Consider the following 19,131-nt stretch of genomic DNA (forward strand, 5'->3'; position numbering starts at 1 on the left):
TGACCATAAAATATGATTTCCTTTCAAGACCATTGCAGACTCTTTACTAAAAAAGGCTTCAGCTTCAGACTTAGTCTGTTATGTTTTAATAGAGAAGCTATCCTTCAGTAAAATCAACAAACCAGTTACTGTATGTTTACCTATTTTTCTGTAACCAAAAAAATCCGATAATGATGACTATCTGTTTGTTTTAGAGAGAATAACTCTTCCTCTACTATGTTTTCCCACTTTAACACACAAAACAAAAGCAAAGCAACACAAGTAGTGACACTCGTGTACTGTGTAACTTTTCTGTTCCCTGTACGAATTACACAGATCTGGAATGGTCCAGGCCCAATCTTTTATGAAAGTGATGATATTGAGGAAAATTTATGATTAAATAATTGTAGCATTTAATATAGCAGTTAATTAAGTGAAATCAGTTAATCATGACATCCCGATGTGTCAGTGGTTTAAAGGTTTTGTCTGATCCGTGCTTGTCTGGTAAAGTTTATTAACTTAATTTATACTATAGTTAAAAGAAGAGAAAGAAAGGATGAAAGGTAATCATGGATGTGCCTGAGCTTGTTACACATGAAGCCTCCAACATTTTCCATTTGTCCTTGATGATAATTACAGTGTCTGAGTGCTGCAGTGAAACAAAGCCGTGCTCCTCTTTGTCCTCACACGTTTCACACCTCAGGTGTTTTTCCCTGCCGTTACAGGAATGCGATGAAGGTTACACCCGGACCACCTCTGGCCTTTACCTGGGCACATGTGAGAGGTGTGATTGCAACGGCCACGCCAGCGGCTGTGACCCGGACACCGGCAGGTGTCTGGTAGGTCCCGCGCTGCTCCTCCTCTCTCTGAAGTTTTCTTCAGTGCAGGAGCTGCTTTGATCTCTCCAGTGGAATGCGCTAATGATTTCTGGGCTCATCCCAACATGTGAAAACTCGAGCGCTGAACTCAATTGTTCCATGAATCTCATCTTCTTTTTTGTGTGTGTGTTTCCTAAAGCAATGTCTTCATAACACTGCTGGGTCGAGATGTGAGCGCTGTCAGCCTGGTTTCTATGGCGACCCTGTAACGGGTGGTTCTCAGGCCTGTCAGCCCTGCCCCTGTCCTGGAATCACTTCCAGCAACCAGTAATCATTTCAGTTTGACTTTTTATTCAATCTGTTTATTTTATTTAACTCTCTCTTAAGTACACTGCCTATCCAGAAAAAGTCACAATATTTATTATTTATATGGGACCACCTTTAGCTTTGATTACAGCAGGGATAACGTGCTCATTCAGTATATCCAGGTAGACGGCTAAACTCATTCTCTGGACCCATAATGGTGCTGAACGTAGACCTGAACAACTACAGCAACCCCAGATCAAAGACTGCCCCCACAGGCTTGTACAGTAGGCACTAGGCATGATGGGTACATCACTTCATCCTCCTCTCTTCTTACCCTGGTTCTCCAGTCACTCTGGAACAGGATAAATCTGGATTCATCAGACCACATGACCTTCTTTTTCTCCAGAGTCCAATCTTTATGCTTCTCTCTAGCCAATTGAAGCCTTTTTTTTCCCTGTTTACTGGAGTAGTGGTTAGGGGTATGCAGCTGTTCAGTCCCAATCCCTTAAATTCCTATTAAACATTGTCCTGGGTTCTACTTTTTCTGTTTGTTAGTTTTTTAAAATTTCATTTTACAAACATTTAAGTGATCACGATTGTTCAAGATTTTTCTCCGACCACATATCTTCCTGGAAGGTGATGGTTCCCCACTATCGTTCCAGTTTTCAATAATGTGTTCTTCACCCAGTTTTACTAGTTTCAGCATCTCCTTGTTTTCTGTGTTTGATGCCAGTAATTTCATCCTTCTGAAACAGATCTTATAAGAATAAGAAGCTGCTCAGTGCATCAGTCCAACAGGAGACTCTTACCTATTTGCCTAGTTAAATCCAGGTGGTGACTTTGGTTTGGATGGCAGTGTATTTAAGTTAAAAGGAGAATCCTTAAGATCTCTTTCTTTCCACTCAGATTCTCTTCAACCTGCTTTCTGGACTCTGACGGTCAGCCAACTTGTGACAATTGTCCTCCTGGATTCACCGGCCGGCGCTGCGAAAGGTATGCTGCTCTCCTTTTTCATTCGCCTCTCCGTCTTTCCTCTTTTTCATCTTTACTCTGCTCAGTGCCTTGGGTTAGCTGGCTGGCCGGCAGCAGGGTTAGCAGGGGCTGACATTAGCACCCACTAGCTTCATCCACAGGAAAGGGATACAGCATGTCTTGTTTTTTATGGCAGTATGGATTGAATGGTGTCAGAGGAGGGATGGGAGTTGCAGATTTGTGCAACCCAATCTCTAATGCGCCTCTGAAGTTTTGTACCACACCCATTTTTCTATATCCATGGGTGTATTGGATTGTGTGTTTTTGAAGTATCTTTTGGAAAATGTAAGGTTATTTCTGGTGTGTCTTTGTTGTTAGATCAGGGACCTTTGGTGGTATTTAAAACATCATTAGTCACATTTTATTGTTTGAGGAAAATAGATTATCTTGAGGAAACCTTTAGTTTTGGCTTTAAATCTGACTTGTGCTTTCTTCTGTCCTTTACCTCCAACAGCCTTTATCAGACCATGCGTTGTGCTTCAGCCTTGTGCTTTGCTGGTAGTGAGATTATAAGGTGTGAATTCTGTCTGCGTGCAGACCAAATGTACCTTCTGGGTCATAAATGTAAATGTGGCATTTATGAGGACTCCTGTCTGGTTGATGGATCTTTGCCACAAGGAGGGCAAAGATGACAGGGTAACTTGGGTTTAAGTCATTCATTGTGACCTGACGTCTGCCTGCATCAAACCTGATTTTACTGTTTTGATATTAAGAGAAAAAATGCCGCCTGCTGACAGTTGTGGGGACCCCTTCCTGGAAGAGCATGCTGATGGTTTCCTGCCTGCAGGATGTGGAGCTGAACCAGTATTCAATTTCAGCTGGGAAAGAGTGATACAGTCCTATGGCAGTGGTGATGATGATGATGATGATGATGGCAATGATGATAATTATGATAATCCAAATCCTCTCACCACAGTAGGAACAATTGTCCTCCCTACTAAGGCCCTACTGACAACTGTATCTCACCATCACACTATAAAGTCTACTAAAACCATTGGGGTTGATGTTGTCTCCGTCACCCCCAAGAGATCAGCATCCAGACTCCCACCACGCTTCACACCCAGCCAAGAAATCAGACACTCCAGCTTTCAGCACCTGCTCCGGACTCACTTAAACACCTTTAACCAGCGCTTGAGCATGCTAGAAAGCAACACACTGGATATGAAGGAAAGCATTCGCAGTGTGGAAAACCAGGGGAATCTTCTCAGCTCCCATCTAAAGGAGCTTATCGCCATCCATTCAGTCGGAGAGAAGGACAAGAAGATTACTGAGCTAGACAGGAACTACAACAACATGGAGGCTCGTCTTAGCAGGCTGGAGGGAAGGCTGGAGATTCTGATTGATGGATTCATGGCTCTAGCGCAAGAGATGAACAAAATGAAACGTGCAAGACACGTCTCACCCAAAGAAAAGAGGCTTCCACCTCCACTCACCACTATCATTACTGCCCTGTTGTTCTCAACAGCTCCTCCTCTGATCAAGTTTGGACCTACAGATTCACCACTAACCATCAGAGCCACAGTTCCCCAAAGCATACCAACCCCAGGTCTCCCTGCAAAGAAACGTGCCCATGTCTCTGCTTCTCAGGTAGATAGAAAAGGCAAATCAGTAGGCACCACTAAGTCATTGAAAAATGCTACAAAACCACAAGCGATGACAAGATTGTTCAATAGCAGCGCAACATCAAAGCCAGCAATCAAACCAAAGACAAACCTGGGTAAACCTAAAAGCAGAGCCACAGTCTCTCAAGTGATACCCACCCCAGCTGTCATCGCAAAAAAACACACCAAAATCTCTGCCCCTGAGAAAGATCGAAGAATTAAATCTGTAGCCACCACTACGTCAGTAAAGCATGCTACAAACCCACAAACACGATCAGCCAAAAGTAGCGTCACATCAAAGCCAACACTGAAAACGACAGCACTGGATAAACCTAAAAGTAGAGGCACAGTTTCCCAAAGCATACCAACCCCTGGTGTTGTTGCCAACAAACGCACCAAAATCTCTGCCCCTGAGAAAAATCGAAGAGTTAAATCAGTAGCCACCACTAAACCAGTAAAAGATACATCAAAGCTACAAGTTACATGGACAAGAACCACGCTGAAGACCACCCTGAGTAGACCTAAAACTGTTCCAAAGTCTACATTGCAAACTACAGTGCAGCCTGAAACAAAAAGGCCACAGGGTAGGAGGTTTTCTGTTACGGCTAAACACATTTCAAAGCCAATGCAAACAAAGTCTGAGCAAGATAAACAGGAGGCAACAGTCACAAAATTTCAACTGGAACCACCATCTCACAAACCAAAGCCTGCTGGGACCAGTCAGCTGCATAAACAGTCTGACCAGGCCCATGAAAAGCATTCTGCACCAGTTATCAGTGGACATAACAAGGCATTTCGATCTAATGCACCTGTTCAAAAGAAAGCTCAAAGCAATTCAAAGAAATCATTAAAGCCTCTCAAGGGAAACTCTGAGCACACAACCACAAAGCCAACTAAGACCACCACTGTCAGAAAGGCTAAAGCTACAATTAAAAGGATGAGTCCTCCTGAGATCAAGGCAACAAAAAAGACTTCGTCTTCCAGGAAAACCACCTCTGTGAAGAAAGCAACAAAAAAGACTAAAACGAAAACAAACTCTAATTCTGGTGCTATGGACCTGCTGAGTCTCTTCAATGGAAAGCAGAAAAAAAATCAGGAAGGTTCTCTTTATATTGTGTTGGGAAAACTAGCGATTCCTATAAAAATTATCCCAGATAACTAAGAAAATGTGGTATGTTTAAGTATTTTAGTCCTTTGATCCTTTGACCCTGGTGCTCTGATAGGTAAACCTGTTACAACCACACCAGTGGAGCTTAATGAAGGAATATTTTTACAGAGACTTCTGAAATGCTTAACTTTTTGTGTTCATTTTGATGCAGGAGGCTTTTTAGGTGTATTAACAAAAAAGTATTGGCAGAATGCTTGAAAATTATGCTGTTATGAAGAGATCGGTTTAATCATTTAATCACTTCTAATGTCATATTTCTCTGTTTTGGTTTAGCTAGATTACCTCAGATTTGACCCCCATTACTTTTATGCTTTGTTAAATCATTTTAATTTTCATCATGTTCCCTGCTTCAGTTTGAAATTCTGGAAAAGCTTAAGTGGCTTTTGTGTAGGATGTGGTACATGCTGCACTTGCCAGGAGAAGGGTGCACACATTTGGCACCAGTTGGAGACAACCAACAACATCTAGGAAGGTGCTAGTTTTTACAGACGTGGCTACAGGATGTATCTCAATCTGAGGAGATGAGCAGCTAAAAGGGTGCAGGCTCATCCAGAAGCTGCACTTGACCATCTGTCTGTCTTCTTTTGGCTAAGTGTTGAGGAGAATCACACCAAGAATCAAAAAGATGACAACAAAAAGAATTGATTAATTCTCAAGGTGCACGAAAAATAGACAGTGAAGCGCAGCACCCACTTCATCCTACAGTAGATATAAAAAGTGTAAAAACCCCAGTTAAAATGCCAGTTTTTTTATGTCTGCAAAAATGAAACCACAATAAATAATTTACCATTTTCTCCCACCTTTAACTTTTAAACTCCACCAGATCAGTGGTGCTACTGAGCACTTCTGTTGCCAGAAATTTCTCAGGAATGATAGTGTGTAACTCTGGGGTAAATTGTGATTGATAGCTTACACTTTATGTGATCTACAGAGGTTTTCCAGGCATTTATATCACGTCCAGGGGGTTTATCATCCAGTTGCAAAATGGAAAAAACAAAATTTAGTGTTTATCCAGAAACTCTATATGGTAAACCCACAATGGGTGATCCATGATTACACTATTTATGATATTTTCACAAGTAAAATAAACTTCCTGCCAAACTTTCCACCAATCAGATTATTTAAATTGATGGTAATGTCCAAACAGGAGCAGCCAAAGATCAAAAAGTGAGCAGAAAGTTTTATGTCAGTCTGAAAAGAACAAAAATAATGATCCTCTATGGCTGGAATAAAGCCAAGAAGGAACTGACGTACAGTGGCTCCAGTAGTGCATTTTATGGTGTTATATCTATTGATACAGTCATTTAGCCTCAACAACTGAGGCTGTCCTGAAAAACTAATGTCTGTATGTTGACTGTGATTAAAAGATTTTGAACTTCATGCATTTTTACACACAAAAGACAAAACAAGCGGACCAAAAATAGCCAATAGTGACTTAATAAAACAAGAGTGGGAAATAATGCCATATGCTGATGGATCCAATAAGACTGGATACTGTGATTAAATTCAAAATATCAGTTGGGCACTCTTTAATTTCATTGTATATGTCACATGTTACAATGACAATAAACGTCTATTCTATTCTATTCTATTCTATTCTATTCTATTCTATTCTATTCCAAACTTATAAAGCCAGCTTATTGTATCTTTATTATATTTTTTCCCTTAACAGATTTATTTGTTTTTCCATAACAGTTTAAAGGTCACATTAAAGGTGGAAAAGTTTTAAATGATTTGTTGTGGTTCCATTTTTAACATCACAAAAACCTGACATTCTACGTTTCTTGTTTTTTTTTTCTTCTTTTTATATATATTCAATGTTTATGAAAACCCCATCATGCCTCCATGTTGCCCTGTGATTGTGCTGTTTCTGAATAATTCACCTGTTAGCCGTGTGTACTCAAAGTAGCCTTCGGAAAAGGGTGCTTTCAACTCGCTGTATGAAGGTCCAAAGTAGAGATGCAGAGTTTTAAAGGAACACTAATGTTAATAGTTTAAGGACTTTTTTGTTGTTTTAGAAGGATTAGTTGTAGATTTTAAGAATAAAGAACCACCATTTCACAGAAAACAATACCCAGTTCAGTTTATTTTGATAGCAACCATTTAAAGGGAAAAGAAGATATCTTGAGTCATTTTAAACATTACTCAGTTTAAATCCATTTATTGTAATCCAATTATTATCCAATAGAGTTTATTATGATCCAATTAAACCCAAATCTGCCCAGTATATTATGGTTTATGCTTAGTCCTTGTATTCCATTATGTTCCAATGTTATTACAAAAATTAGTGTGAAAAATGTGAGAAGCAAAACCAACCTTCTCTGTTATTGAGCTGGAATGACACTGCTGGTTTACTGCTTTGGTCCAGACTGAGATATTTGAATAAATATTGGATGGATTGAAATTCATGTTCCCTGGAAGATGAAGCCCACTGACATGAGTGATCTCGTGACTTTTCCTCCAGCACCATCAAAGGTTGACATTCATGGTATCTAAATATAAAGTCTTAACATACTTATGTTGGATTTTCTTGATATTTTCCTGCAATGTTCTCATCACTCTCTAGATAATCCCCTGACTTTTCATCAAGGACCATCATTAGATTTAAATGTGCATTAGTCTGCTATGGTGACTAAATCCAAGCTGTGAAATTTATCATTGTGAGCATGTTAGCATTTGGCTGAGAGCCCTGGTTTTACATCTTTGCAGAGAACTTGTATTGTATAGATTCTTACTCATGTTTGTGAATGGAATACACTTTTTATTATGTCTGTGGCTCTAAGAAAAATGCTGTTTTTCTATATTGTCAGATGCAGGTGTCAGAAATACCAGAAATCTCATAGTGTGCCAAAGCAAAGTGGGTTCATCCTCTGCAGACAATGAACATGTAACAGTAGAATTTTTAAATGTTATGTAAGAGTTTATTGTCATTTTTGTGAGGTTTTCTTTAGTCCATTTTCATAAGCCCATACGAGTTCTGATGTATTCTCTAGTTCTCTGTGAATAATCTCTCTTGTTAAATCTGCAAAACACTGACTTGGCTGAGTTAGCAATCTTAGACAGCATTAATAGAGTTTCCCAAAGCAAGTTTATAGCATGGAAGTCCTCATTGTTGGCTGTTGACGTGTGGACCTGCCAGAGTACAGGTGAGGTAAGAAAGACTGAGACTGTCCCTCAGGACAGATCTGGGGTTGCACTGGCCTCTCTTCTGGTGGCAGCAGCATCATTTGCTTGGGTTGTTGGTGCATCGCTTTGCTAAGTCAAAATATGAAGAGTTGTCATGTCTTTTTTCTACTTTTGTAGCTCTTCAACCTGCAGCTCATCATATAATCTGTCCTCACCTCTGCTTTGTTTGTTCTGCAGCCAGTTGTGTATTCATTTATTTTTATTTTTTATACTGGTGATGTTTTTCTGAATTTCTGTGCAACACTCAAACAAGAGATGGGATCAACATCTGCCACATGTTGAATGTTTAACGCTTCATCCATCTCCAGTACAAGCAGTCTTAAATGAGCTTTTGTGTTGTTTTTTTTCTCATTAAAAGCTGCTGGAAGTCGGGTTTTTAGTTAATATGAATTTAAACTAGTGTAAAGGGTAGATTTGTATACTTGGTGGATGAAATAACAGTATGATGATTCTTGTCTGAGTCACTCAGTCTTCTAGTATGTTCGGGTTAAAAACACTTAAGATTCATTAAATTGATCAGTATTTCCAGCTTTTAGTCTTATTTTTCTTTTGATAAAAAAGGAAATATTGACTTTAACTTCTATTTTAATTTCAGATGTGCTCCTGGATACACTGGCAACCCACGGCTTGGGCAAAGTTGCACTGTTGGCAATGAAGTCAATGGTAAATTCTGTATTTTAATCCAGGAAAATGACTGATATTGTGTCATTTTCTTGCTTATCTTTCATTTAATGAACTGAACTAAATGCCTGTCAGTAGGCAGCTGCTACATGCAGTAACCGTCTCCACTGCTGTCTCGGTACAGGTAATTGCTATAACTGTGACAACAAAGGAAGCGACGGCTGCCATGGTGGTGTGTGCCACTGCAAGGTGATGAGACAAATTGACTTCTTGTTTACCTCCAGCTCCATCTAACAGGTGTCTTAGCCTACACTGACTTGTCTTCCTTGCAGAGAAAAGTTGAGGGCCCGTCTTGCTCCACCTGTAAGCCTGGGGCCTTCAATCTTCAACAGAGGAACAAAGATGGCTGCACATCCTGTTTCTGTATGGGTGTCACTCAGCAGTGCTCCAGCTCTACGTACTATAGAGACACGGTAAGGCTTTAGCTGGCACGTGATGGCCTAACAAAAGAACAATCTAGTGGTTAATGGATCAGGAATAACTTACTTATATGTAGAAGTAACTAAAACAAATATACGTTTATGGTGTCAGCAGTGCAGTAGCAAAGATCAGCAAGTTGCTTCTTTGAGAGAAGGTGTGTGGTCTGGTATCAGGGAAGTCCACATTTCCCCTCAGCTATAAATATTCCTGAGCCAGTGAGATCATGTTGAATAAAAGTCTAAAATATCTCCCAGTGTAAGCAGTAATGTGCTGGAAGTATTTTGTCTAAGATCTTACATTTTATTGTAAACACTGATCTTATTGTATAGTATAGTATTTCAAGTCAATACTGTTTTGTCTGTCTTCATTCTGGAAGTCTAACCAGGTACAGGAGTTGCAAATTAGCCTTTGCTAGAAACCTGTATGAATGGAATTTACTTTGTATAATTTTATGAAGCAATGTTTTATGCAAACACAATGATAAATAGACAAGGCAAATTACAGTCAGTGCAATATATGTTGATGGGGGGTGTGACACGAGTCCAGGGTGTGTGTGTGTGTGTGTGGAAAGGGAGCAGAGCAGGTAGAGAGTTCAGCATCCTGACAGGCTGATGGACGCAGCTGTCCCTCAGTGTGCTGGTCCTGGCTTGCAGGCTCAGCAGTCTCCTTCTTGATGTCAGCAGGCCGAAGAAGCTGTGTGATGGGTGGGTGGGGTCTCTCGCCATGCAGAGGGCGTTACGGGTGAGGTGAGAGGTGTAGATGTTTTACAAAGAGGGGAGAGAGGCACCAACAATCTTCTTAGTTGTTCTCATGATGTGTTGGAGGGTCTTCCTGCAGGACGTGGAGCAGACTGCCGCTGGTCAGAACGCTCTTGATGGTGCTGCTGTACAAGATGTACATGATGGGGGCGGGGCTCTAGCTTTCCTCAGTTTGTGGAGGGAGTATATGCACTGCTTGGCTTTCCTTGGCCAGTGATGTGGTGTTGATGGTCCAGGAGAGGAGAGTTCCTCACTCTCTCCACTGTAGCACCATTAATGATCAGAGTTTCATGCTGGGGGCACGATCTCCCGAAGTCCACAACAATCTTCTTTGTCCTCTCCACGTTCAGAGAGAGATTGTTGTGTTTACACTACACGGCCAGGCGGTTCACCTCACTCTTGCAGTCTGTTCTATCGTTGTTGCTGATGAGACCCACCACGGTCATGTCATCTGCAAACTTGATAAGAAGGTTGGAGCTGTGTGACAGTGCGCAGTCGTGGGTCAGCAGACTGAAGAAGAGGGGGCTGAATGTGGTGAAGTTGGATGCATTCCTGCCGACCCGAACTGCCTGTGGTCTCCCGGTCAGGAAGTCCAGCAGCCAGTTGCACAGTGAGGTGTTAATTCCCAGCTGGTCCAGATTTAGAATGTTAGGTAAGTGCATCATCAGATAAACAAACAGACTTCACATTTAATGCAGGGCTAGATCTGCAGCATATAGGTTTGTGTTAACATGATGCCAAGGAGGAAAGACATCAGCAATGATCAAGCTCCTTCCTCCAAAAGAACAACAAAAAAACAAACATTGCAGCACAGCTTAAGTTTGCAAAGTTGCACCAAAACAAACTTCCAAGACTTCTGGAACAATGTCCTTTGGAGAAACACGACCAAAGTGGAGATGTTTGTTGCAGAAACAACTGTAGAGCACAGAGGTGGAGGGCTGATGATTTGAGCTTGTTTTGCAGCCACAGGACCTGGATACCAGTATTCCTCCTCCATGATGTGATAGAACAATAATGTCAAACAGAAAACGATTACTTCTGTTTCTAAAAGTGGTTTTCTACAGTCTATTGAATTATGGGTGTGACTAGATTTTCTGCTTCATCAGAGTTGAATAGTGTGTTCTGTTGTGTTGTTCGTCTGAGGCTGGATTTATTCTCTTCGTTTGTCCTGATCTGTAAATCCTTACAGTTGAAAAAAGATTTACTTTTTTCACAAGTATAAAACCCATTTTTTGGACAACTTTAAAGCTTTGTTGCTCTGATAGTATTTTATTGGTAGAGTACTATATACATATAGTACAAGTACTGACTTATGTTCTTGATTTTCTGTTTTTGCTTTTCAGGTGTCCTCAGTCTTTACGCCAGGAAACTTCCAGGGATTTGCTCTGGTGAACCGCCAGCGAACCAATCGCATTTCTACTGGTTTCACGGTGGAGGTTTCCACTGAAGGCACTCAGCTGTCCTACAGCAACTTCGACAACCTGGGACAGGAGACTCACTTCTGGCAGCTTCCAGGGGTTTACCAGGGAGACAAGGTCAGTATCTGAAAAATAAACAGAATCCACATCAGTGAAAGCAGCCAACAGGGCTGGGTGATACCAAGTATATCCAGGGTATGTATCAAGCTGAGACCGATACCGAAACGTTTTGTTTGTAATTTCACACTCATTTATATGGAGGAGGTAAAGTGACACAATGAATTAATTAAATATATCATTCAATAATTACTTATTAAATCATTTGAAGTGAAAATATTAAGTGGAAATAATTGTATATGTTTTACATATATTCATTTGTATTTTAATGACTTAATAATACATTTAATGACACATTAATATATTTAATTATCATTTTAATTATTTAAAGACACATTTAAATAATTATTTAATGATGTATTTAATTCATTGTGTCACTTTTAATTAATTAATGAAACATTTAATAACACATTTATGTATTTAATTATCATTTTAATTATTTATTGACACATTTAGGTAATTATTGAATTATATATTTAATTAATTCATTGTGTCACTTTACCTTCTCCATACATTTAATAATTTTGCCTTTAATTATTATTTATGATTATGATAATAATCAAACACAAAACAGAGATTTTTGTCAAAAACAACATTTTTATTAACAAACTGAATGGCAGAACTGAGCAATTTATATTTAGGCTTTTTTGTTTGTAAACAATATAAAATAACAACATTAACAATGCAACAACATAATAAAATAACTCTGTTATTCCCTCACAGACAATTGTTTTAGAAAATTAAAGTCAGCTAAACAAAAGCAAAACCTTTGATTGGTTGATTCTCATTCACATTCTTTGGCTTTTTGCCCCAAAGCGCTCTGCGATCTCATCACGCTGGTATCGAAAGATATCGATACGAGCCTTAGTATCGATACTATCGATATTTGGATCGATCCGGCCAACCCTAGCAGGCAAAGCCAGATCAAGAAAACCTTGGTGTTGTTGTGTAGAAGCACTTCATCAGAAGTTTGTAGACCAACTTGCTTTATTTCATGTTTCTCCTCTGCTTGTCTTTCAAACTCATGCAAACAGCATTTTCCTTCATTGCTACATCGGTTTTATTTTTAAATCTCTGCTCCCCAAATGTTCAAATGAGTGTCCATTTACTAAATGTTGCTTTCCGCTTTTTCTATTTGCCCCTCCATCTGATTTATAGAAAGATTCGAACTTTGCTCGTATGAAACGAGCAGAGCAGGTATGGTAGCTCCAGCAAGTTGTTGTCATGTTGTGACTGCAGTTATGAAATCAAATGATTTCATGTTAACAGTGTTATCTGCTATGTTTTGAATAATCCTTATTGTGACATACCGATTTGCGCCTTTTAAATTTCTTAAACAATGCATGCAATAATGTGGCTTTAGTTATGCTTTGACTTTGGCAATTTTTTTTAAAATCGGAGGCATGAAATATCTGAAGCAGTTTTGCAGCTAAATCGCAGTTTTTCCTAGACCTGATCGCCGCCACGGCAGCGTGTAGTCCGCTCAGAATTAGCTTTCTGCTTCACATCACACGGGCCATGTAAATGAACTGATCATTAATGGTCCATTTAAGAGCTTCATAAGGTTTAACTTTGCCTCAATAACACTGCAACAACACTTGCAAATACCATGAGCCCAGTGAACAGGAAAGTGATCAAAGAGCTTCCTTTAATCCACATCAATAGAGCAACTTACACTTGCGAGAAGAGCAGCTAAAGAAGGATGCTTCCATTTGTAATCTAATGGCTGCTGAACATAAAGTCACCCACAGATTCAAAAGAGCCAAACAGGTACTTGGTGTGAACTGCGTTGTAGTGAAGGTTGTTGTAGTAAAGGCAGCACTCGCATGTTTAGTGAGCAAACAGGTGCACTGTTTTTCTGGAGCACATTGTTAGATTTGACCGTGTGTGCAGTTGCATGTGTGTGAGTCACAAAGAGATGTAGAATTTTGTTTTATTACTGTGTGTGTGTGTGTGAGAGAGAGAGAGAGAGAGAGAGAGACCAGTAACTGGTTTACTGTGTCATTTTTTCAGTGCATGTAAATTCATAAATTGTACAATATATTTTCACTGGTCATTTTATTAGGTTAACCTTACTAGTTCAAGGTTTAAACCCCATTTTTCCTCCAGAACTGCTTTCATTCTTAGTTGTATTGAATCAACAAGTTGTTGAAAACATTCTTCTGAGATTTTGCTTCATATTGACATGATGGCATCACAGCTGCTGCCGATTTGTCGGCTCCACACCCATGATGACGCCTCTATTGCAGTGGTTCTCAACTGCTGTCTTCGAGACCCAGCATAACCCCTTAATTACGATCCAAATTAAGGAAAATTTTCAACTTCTCAAATTTGTTTGATGAAAAGATGGTTCCGTATAAATCTCAGATTATAGAGAATTGACAGTGTTAACATACACAAACATGAAATTAAAAAGTGTAACAACTGGCAAGTAGTTAAAAAAATCTGAAATTCATGTCTTTAGCTCATTACCCACTCATATAAAACAAATGCTGAACTCAAAAAAAACTTTTCAGTCACTTGATCAACCGTCAAACATAAGTGTGCAATAACAGTCAAAATATTTCTGTAACAGCCATTTTTAAGACTCAGTTGTATTTTATTGCAGAAGCATGACTTAAAAAACACAGCTGAGAACTAAACAAAAACGTGTTCTTCATCTGTCTTTAAAGGTTAAATAAAATCAAATTAGCTCAGAATACTCGCTAAATCTGTGACAGCCAACAGACTTGCTGGATATTTTCTCTTCTTCAGACCATTCTCTGTAAACCCTAAAGATGGTTGTGTGTGAAAATTGCAGTAAATACTCAGAGCAACAACCATGCCACGTTCAAGTCGTTTCGACCATGTCCAGATTCCTAAACGTTTTGAATTGATGCCATGTGATTGTCTAATTAGCCATTACTGTTAGGAAATATATGAACCTAATAAAGTGGCCGGTGAGTGTATGTGTGCATGAGACGACATGCCCGCCATCTCTGAGTGTTATCTCTTAAGCTTGTTAAATGCAAGAAGCGAGAACTTTGTCCTTGTTCTCACACACGCATGACCAAGAAAAAGGTTTGTATAGGTCTGGTCAGTTCATACTCCACGAGAAGCTTTGTCCGCGACGGGGCAGGGTTTACTGCAGGGGGGCTGTCTGTGTGTTTATACCCGGTTATTTCATATTTAATGAGAAACTTTGTCCGTGGTAGGGTGGGATGGTGTACGCGGCGGTGTCCGTGTCTTTAAATGCCATGTGTTGTATACATTTTCGTACTTTCTAACCATCTCGATCAGCTGTTCATTAAAACTATCCATTCAGCCTCGCAACAGGGGAAATGTGGAAGCCACAACTTTCTGCGTTATTTTTTTCCACATTAACACGGATGATGTGTCGAGAAGAAGCCGTGAGCAGTCCCCATTCACGTCCGCGAGAACAAAATGACGCCATTTTGCTCTCGTTGTCTCTAAAACGAAAAAGAATTAAAGTTCTCGCTTCTTGCCGAGTATGTAACAGCCTTTAGAAAAAGGACTAATTTATCTGACTCAACCAATGACATCCTGTTGCTATGGTTACCTTTCCTCTCCATCTCTGATGGCCTACTTCCCCAGGGTGATGTCAGACAGCTGGATGCTTCAGTCTGGGCACTTCTGTCAAATTTCTCCAGTGGGCGAGCTGCTTCCCATCCATTCTCCTCTAAACCCTCATCCTTTTCTTCTTCCCGGGGCCCCACCACTTCTTCTTCTTCTAAATGGTCTTTACACACCCTTAGCCCCCCCTCTCCTCCATCTAGTATCTCCTCTTCAGTTAGACCAACCCAACCTCAACCTTACTCCCCGGGCCGTGCTCCTCGTCTGCAGGTACTCTCTGTCAGTCTTGAGAGGTGGGGTGTACAGTTACAAAGTATTGTTGTTTCTTGGTCATATTAGTGACTTCTTGCCTTTTTCTTTGGGATCTGGTCCTTTTAGAGCAAGAACACAGTGAGCGAGACAGCTTATGCTTCTGGGAACAGCAGCAAGGTAGACAGAAGCATGACTAGAGCCGTTTTTCTTAGTTTGTCCTTAGATGTTAATGTTTTGTCAGAGCTTGGAGTAGTTAACAGTAAAATGATGATTAACTAAATTACAAAAGAATGAATTACCAATATGATTTCTCCAGTGTTTTAGGTGGTGTTAAACATAAAGCTGCACCTGTTGGCTGTCATGCATTGGCCTGTAATCAGTTTAGAGTAACACTGGTTTTTACAGCAACCTGTCATTATACTGTTGTTTGCCTCAAACTTGCATCCTAAGCTGTCATTTTTACATTAGTGGCAGCAGAAGTTGCTGTTTTACTTGTCAAACAAGACACAACGTGAGTTGTAAAGAAGAGCCTTTAGTAGAAAGCTTGTAGTTAAAGACTTTATCTGCATGTCACCCTCATTAGACTTCCTATAGCTCGCCATTTTCCCTGGCTGCCTTTCTCTCTGACTGTAGCCTCCTCTCTCTCACTTCTCCTCCTTTTGCCTCTCAGTACGCTTTGGTCTACAAAGGGTTCAGCTCTCAGCAGGATGATGTGCTCTACTGGCAGCTCCCGGGACAGTTCACGGGGGATAAGGTAATAGTTAAAACTACAGGGGTGGAGCCCCAACACCTGAGTCTTGGTCGACCCCCTCAGAGGTCACAGAAACACTGATTCCATCAGTTTCCTCCCTTCTGTCTGGTCTTTTACCTGTTCATTCATCCTGTTTACTTAACCCCCCCAAGTATGTGCTTGATTTCCTGCAGTGCATTCCTCCTCCTGTTTAAAAAGAGTAGAGGCCTTGTGTTATGTTGTCATTGATGTTCATGACTCCATACACTCATTGCGCCACATACAATTTTAAACACAAACTGCGTTTAATTCCTGATTAGTTACAAACGCAGGACGACGCATCAGAAGGCCTTTTGTGCCCTTTTTCCAAAACAAGTTGACACAGTTTTGTTTGACAAGCTGTGGTCCAAATACAACAGACATACAAAGTCATTTTGTCATATTGTGACAGAGAGCCGGGATGGACGTATCCGGTCATAGCTCCATCACATATGAGTTCACTAAACTCTGGACTTCACTATCATCCCAATGGATGATAATGTTAAGAGTTGTTAATATGGGCAGTATTTCAAAATTTTCCAAGATTTATCTTTGCATGTAAAGACAAGGTGCTGTGTTGTGCACCTATATGCCCTTATTGATACTCCAAACTGGGAAAATCTGGGTTGGAAATCTAACCCTTGGAAGTCAAAGTTTTATCCACTCTGGTGTCATTTTTAGACATTTCCCCAGAAGGGTAGCTTACAGAGTAAATGTTCAAATGTTGTTTTTGGGCTAAGAAAAGTTCCTGGTAAAGCATAATCAGTATATTTGTTTCTTAGGTCGCATCCACACTGCTGCTGTTCGATCTGCTTTAAATGAACTCTGGTCCAGTCCATTTGGAGGAGTGTGAACGCTCATTCTGACTCTGATACAGAGCAAAGGACTGAACTTTGGTCTGGTTAAAAAACCAGGGGTCTTGGTCTACTTGCAAGTGAACCTGTTCTGGTTCGTTGACAGTGTGAAAGCAAACAGACCATCCAGTGGACCAAACCGAGGAAGTGATGCAGGACGGGATGTAGTGGAACTTGTCAGATAACCGGCTGCCTCTCCTGCTGCTCATACTGGACAGAATCTGGTGAAAAAAACTGCATTAGGTTTGAACACCAAAGTAAAAAAAAGAAACTTGAAAACTCAATAAATATATTTTTGCTTCATTATTTACTTGCAGTGAACGAGCAGGTTTCAGTCCTGGCCAATCAATTAGCTGGATTTTCTTCTTCCTCCTTGGTCATTGGTCGTTTTAGGGAATTTCGCCAGTAGCGAGCACCTTTTGTAACTGTGATATTGTTGAGGCGGTTTGGTCAGCTTGAGCAAAGTTCAGTGTAAAAACAAGTTAAACAAAGATGCAAACAATTTTGGTAATCGCCACCCAATCCAACCGAGTCCTCCCAGACTGTCCTGATGTGAATCCACCCTCAAATTAAGTGACTCAGATAACAGCTGATAAGAATTTTCTTATATTTTTCTCTCGTTATATTTCATATTATATTATTAAACCTTTTGTTTTACCAGGCGGATGCTTGAGATCAAATGATGAAGAGAGGGTGTTACACAGAACAACTCATAACACAATACCCAGCAATATGAAAAGATTGAAACAGTATTAAAACAGACATGCTCACAGGGCGTGTTTTTCAATTAGAAGTCACTTCAGACACTCAAATATAACTCAGAGGTTTTTCTCTACTAAATGTTGCTTTTAAAGAGGCACTGTGTTGATGTTCAGCTGCATGTTCATTTTCATAAGAGATGAACATATATCCTGAATTCTCAACCCCCCTCCCCCCCAGAAAAAAAAGGGCTGCTCTTTTTAGTATTAATTTTACTCATGATTAAAGTAAAAAAAAAAAAAAAAAACATAAATAAAATGACACCACTGCATCAACATTAGTGTTGCTTCATCTAGCCAATTACATGCTAATTTCCTTGTTTTTCTTTTCAGGTTGGTTCGTATGGTGGTAAACTTAAATACACCATCTCCTACGTACCTGGTTTCGTTGGAGGATCGTCAATCGATGAAGTTGATGTCCAGATTATCGTGAGAATTCCCCTGTTTATTTTATTTATAGTATTTATCTTTTTCCATCACAGCTAAGTGTGTTCATTGAATTTACTCGGCTGCCTGTGTTGCTGCTGTAGGGTAATGACATCACCTTGATAGCCATGCACCCATGGGAGAGGACAAATGTGGGCAGAAAGACCAACAGTTATGAGTTTATCTTCAAAGAGGTGGGTGTTGCGTGATCACACAAACCTGAAAAAGGTCACATTTCCTTTTTAACAGCTACAAACCGAATGCAAAGAAATGTTGTATTGTGATAGGCTGTTTGTTATTCAGCTGTCATGAGCAGCCTTCATGATCAGTCAGATTCTTTTCTGTTTGGACAGTTTAGTTGCTTTAGCTCTTTACCTAAACATATTCAAGAAACAGTTATTTAATCAATATTGGCTTAAAGTGCAGACTTTCATCTTTAATTTGAGGGTATTCACATCCAAATTGGAGGAAGGGTTTAGGATTTACAGGTCTTCAATATGTAGCTACTTCCTAGGTAAGTGGACAATTGACAATTGATCAAATGTGGTGGCATGTAGAGCCCAAATCATAAAAACTGTGCAACTGTCCAAATATTTCTGGTGGTAAGTGGTAAATGCCAAATATTGTTCCTCAAGCAAGAAAACCAAAAAGGCAGGAATTACTGAAGTTTTTTAATCCATTGTTCTGTTTTATAGGAACATTGGCGCCGGACTGACGGCATGCCTGCCAACCGAGAGCACCTGATGATGGTTTTGGCTGATCTCGACGATATCCTGATTCGAGCTACCTACTCTACTGAAATGCTCTCCTCCAGCATCTATGACGTCAGCATTGAAATCGCTGTGCCTAACTACACCGGCTTGGCGCAGGCCGTCGAGGTGGAGCAGTGCCGCTGCCCACCTGGGTACCAGGGGCTCTCCTGCCAGGTTATCATTCATTCCCTTTGTTTTACTTTGAACCTTTCTAAGTTGCTGAGGTCAATGGAAGCAACATAGGCTAAAGTTGCAGAAGAAAA

At 40.2% G+C, this 19,131-nt stretch overlaps 1 protein-coding gene across 10 annotated transcripts in view; it reads left to right on the forward strand.

Annotated features, from left to right (window-relative positions):
- The window catches only part of hspg2 (heparan sulfate proteoglycan 2), a 120,796-nt gene that overhangs the window by 68,859 nt on the left and 32,806 nt on the right, over positions 1–19,131 (forward strand). For all 10 annotated transcript variants that reach the window (XM_042003593.1, XM_042003596.1, XM_042003599.1 and 7 more), the window contains 10 exons: positions 705–818; positions 997–1,124; positions 2,010–2,096; positions 8,686–8,753; positions 8,896–8,960; positions 9,044–9,184; positions 11,293–11,484; positions 18,024–18,119; positions 18,221–18,310; positions 18,812–19,042. In XM_042003593.1, the coding sequence (XP_041859527.1) occupies positions 705–818; positions 997–1,124; positions 2,010–2,096; positions 8,686–8,753; positions 8,896–8,960; positions 9,044–9,184; positions 11,293–11,484; positions 18,024–18,119; positions 18,221–18,310; positions 18,812–19,042 (1,212 nt within the window). The remainder of the gene's footprint in view (positions 1–704; positions 819–996; positions 1,125–2,009; positions 2,097–8,685; positions 8,754–8,895; positions 8,961–9,043; positions 9,185–11,292; positions 11,485–18,023; positions 18,120–18,220; positions 18,311–18,811; positions 19,043–19,131) is intronic.

This window comes from Melanotaenia boesemani, chromosome 13, assembly GCF_017639745.1.
Source record: "Melanotaenia boesemani isolate fMelBoe1 chromosome 13, fMelBoe1.pri, whole genome shotgun sequence".
Classification (NCBI taxonomy): Eukaryota; Metazoa; Chordata; class Actinopteri; order Atheriniformes; family Melanotaeniidae; genus Melanotaenia; species Melanotaenia boesemani.